Consider the following 3,437-nt stretch of genomic DNA (forward strand, 5'->3'; position numbering starts at 1 on the left):
GGGAGGCAAGAGTAGTGACTCTATCTTCCATTTTACTGGAACAATGTTTTCTTCAACAAAAATTTCTTATGCTATATGCTGAAAACATACTCATAGCTATCACTGAATGTAAGGTTGAATAGGTGAAATAAAATGTAAATTGTGTTATGTAACACATCGTTGTGTAACTGGACAAAGAACAAAGATAATCACATCATCCCTTTAAGACATTACTTTGATATAATAAAACATTATTTGTATATATACACATTGAGTGTGAATATTGATATGTATATGTATGAATATGAATATGCATACATGTATGTATACATTCTTCCTTCCAGTTTAATAAATCAGTCTTTTTTTTTTTTTTTTTTTTTGGTTTTTTCAAGACAGGGTTTCTCTGTGTAGCCTTGGCTGTTCTGGAACTCACTCTGTAGACCAGGCTGGCCTCAAACTCAGATATCCACCTGTCTCTGCCTCCCAAATGCTGGGATTAAAGGCATGCACCACCACACCCGGCTATAAATCAGTCTTAGTATCAATGTTTACCCCAAATGCCATAAATTCTGCTATGTGAAGTTCAGTGGTTACAATCTAAGTGCCCATTCATATGTCTAATTTTGGTTAGCCCTCAATGTACTAGATGGTTTGAAATATTTGCAGTTAAATCGTCCTTATCTGAACTTTTTATTTTATTTTCTTCTTTTTCCCAAGGATAAGCTTTGCTTTGTGAGTTAAATATGTCTCTGGTAAGCAGACATAATATAAATAATTTCTTGAATCTTACTCCTTTAAAGACATAATATCTATTGTGTTAATCACATATTGAATTTCTCCAAACATTTCTACCCTGGCTTGTATTAAAAGATGGTTGTTTGTCCATGCTTTGAGTCCTCTGAAAGTAATGAAATCTAATTGAATGTATTTATGATATTTATCTGTTTGTTTTTAACATAATACTATATTGGAGTGAATTTAAGATTTTCATCTTGTTTCTTGATTTGTTTACAATTCATTAATGTCATCATTTTCTATAGTATTTACCCCCAATGTCATTAAAATTTGTTCATAAAATGAATAAAGAAAAAATGAAACCTGAAATATAAACAGAAACTAGAAGACATATGCCATATGTGTGAATAGAAGTCAAGATAGGTGAAGATAGACTAAGGAAGAGAACATCTCTGTGGAAAGGTGAAGAGTGTGTATGCTGACTTCTAATAGTGTGGCATAAGCACTCATTAGCTCAGTGGTGATTCTTGGTGTACCAGAACCATGATCCACAAGCTGCAGATAGCTAAAAGCAGCAGTGAATGCGGCCCAATTGCAGTCATAATATTACATAAAACATTATCAGGGTTCTATGTGTGATTTTATTTTAACTTGGTGTATAGTTCACAATCATGAACTCTGTAGATCACAATATGGTCCAGAGAAGACTAAATGTCAGATGGCTAGTTAACTAGCACATTGTTAACTGCACTAAAGTCAAACAAACAAACAAACAAATAGATACAATATCAGAACACAAAACTGATATAGCATTCTTCAAAACAGGAAATACCTACATTTTTTATATCCTTGATTTGTTAAATTAATTACTCTATTAAGGAAAAGGTCTCCTTTAGCTATAAGTTTGATATTAAAATAGTCTGTAGGTAGTGATTAACAAAGATCCAATAGCTACAGTTCCTCAAAAACAGCAGGTTTCTGACCACTACATCTTTAGACTTTGAAGAAGAGAACTGTGTTTGAACATCAGAACTGAATAGGGGCAATGAATGATTATAGGAAAAGCCTAAAAGAGCCTCTGAGGTCTAAAACAAAAGAAATACATTTAAGACATGTAATGAAGAGTGTAGCCTTAATCTTAGCCAACTATGAATGAGTATTCACATTGAATCTAATAAAATAATCATAATTGTATCTTCCCATTGTTTTTGTTTTTGTTGTTGTTCTGCTTTTGCAGGTCCAGAACTAGTAGGTAAAATAATCATGATATCTTCAACCACTTTAAATTACACCAATGCCAGAGACATCTGGTACACCATGATTGGGATCCCAGGATTGGAAGACTCACACATATGGATCTCTATCCCCATCTGTTCAATGTACATAGTGGCCATTGGAGGCAATGCACTGCTATTATTCCTGATCATCTCTGAACGCAGCCTTCATGAACCCATGTACCTTTTCCTGTCTATGTTGGCACTGGCTGATATCTTTCTGTCTACAGTCACAACACCAAAAATGCTAGCAATCTTCTGGTTCCAAGCTGGAGGCATTTCTTTTGCTAGCTGTGTATCTCAGATGTTTTTCCTCCACTTCATCTTTGTGGCAGAGTCTGCCATACTGCTGGCTATGGCATTTGACCGTTATGTGGCTATCTGCTATCCACTAAGATACACCACCATTCTAACCCCATCTGTCATCATCAAAATGGGCATTGCATCTGTAATTAGAAGTTTCTTCATCTGCTTCCCCCTGATCTTTCTTGTTTATAGGCTCACCTATTGTGGGAGGAGCATCATTCGTCACTCATACTGTGAACACATGGGCATTGCCAGGTTGGCCTGTGACAGCATCAAGGTCAATATTTACTATGGCGTGATCGTGGCTCTATTTTCAACATGCTTAGATGTTGTGCTGATCATTGTCTCATATGTCCTTATCCTTTGTGCTGTGTTTAGAATTCCTTCCCGAGATGCCAGACTCAAGGCTCTAGGTACTTGTGGCTCCCATGTTTGTGTTATTCTTCTGTTCTACACACCAGCATTCTTTTCTTTCTTTGCTCATCGTTTTGGGGGTCACAGTATACCACTGCATGTGCACATTCTCCTTGCCAACCTCTATGTGGTAGTACCACCTACTGTCAACCCCATCATTTATGGAGTGAAGACTAAACAAATTCAGGAGAGGTTTATCCAAGTCTTTTCTTGGGGAAAGTCATTTTGTTGATTTAAATGAAATATCTTGATTCCATTCTTCATATGTTCCTCATAAACTATATAACTCAAGAGTATCTGAAGTTACAATGTAAATGTTATATCAAGTCATCATTTCTGAGGGCAATTAGAGCAATTTTAAGCAATGACAAAAAGTAATGAATTATACTCAGCACATACTTTATTTGGAACAAGGACACATTGCGTTATGTGCCATGTTCATCTTCGTTTCAGCATACATAATTCTTAATATTTCAAAATCTTTCAATTTTATGTTGATACATGAAACGGGAAAATTGATACAACCCTTGTTTATATATGAAACAAATGGAGGCGGAATCCTATACACTTTTGCCAGTGTATTCTATTTTTCCAAACCTGAGAAATGAAAATCTACATATATAAAACATTATTTCTTTCTGGTTATCACAATATATCAGTCACCAAACATTTGGGTTTTAAAATCAAATTTCATATTCAAGATGTTTGGGTTGTGTCAAGAGTAGTTAG

At 35.1% G+C, this 3,437-nt stretch overlaps 1 protein-coding gene across 1 annotated transcript; it reads left to right on the forward strand.

Moving 5' to 3' along the window:
- The first annotated feature begins 1,977 nt into the window (after positions 1–1,977).
- Positions 1,978–2,940, forward strand: LOC116100714 (olfactory receptor 52Z1-like). The gene has a single exon (XM_031384452.1). The coding sequence runs from the start codon at positions 1,978–1,980 to the stop codon at positions 2,938–2,940; it is 963 nt and encodes a 320-aa protein (XP_031240312.1).
- The last annotated feature ends 497 nt before the right edge of the window (positions 2,941–3,437 follow it).

The sequence above is a fragment of the Mastomys coucha genome, unplaced genomic scaffold, assembly GCF_008632895.1.
Source record: "Mastomys coucha isolate ucsf_1 unplaced genomic scaffold, UCSF_Mcou_1 pScaffold21, whole genome shotgun sequence".
Classification (NCBI taxonomy): domain Eukaryota; kingdom Metazoa; phylum Chordata; class Mammalia; order Rodentia; family Muridae; genus Mastomys; species Mastomys coucha.

Bases quoted from the DNA above. Each gene is read 5' to 3' on its own strand.
- LOC116100714 (XM_031384452.1), top strand. From the start codon at position 1,978: ATGATATCTTCAACCACTTTAAATTACACCAATGCCAGAGACATCTGG.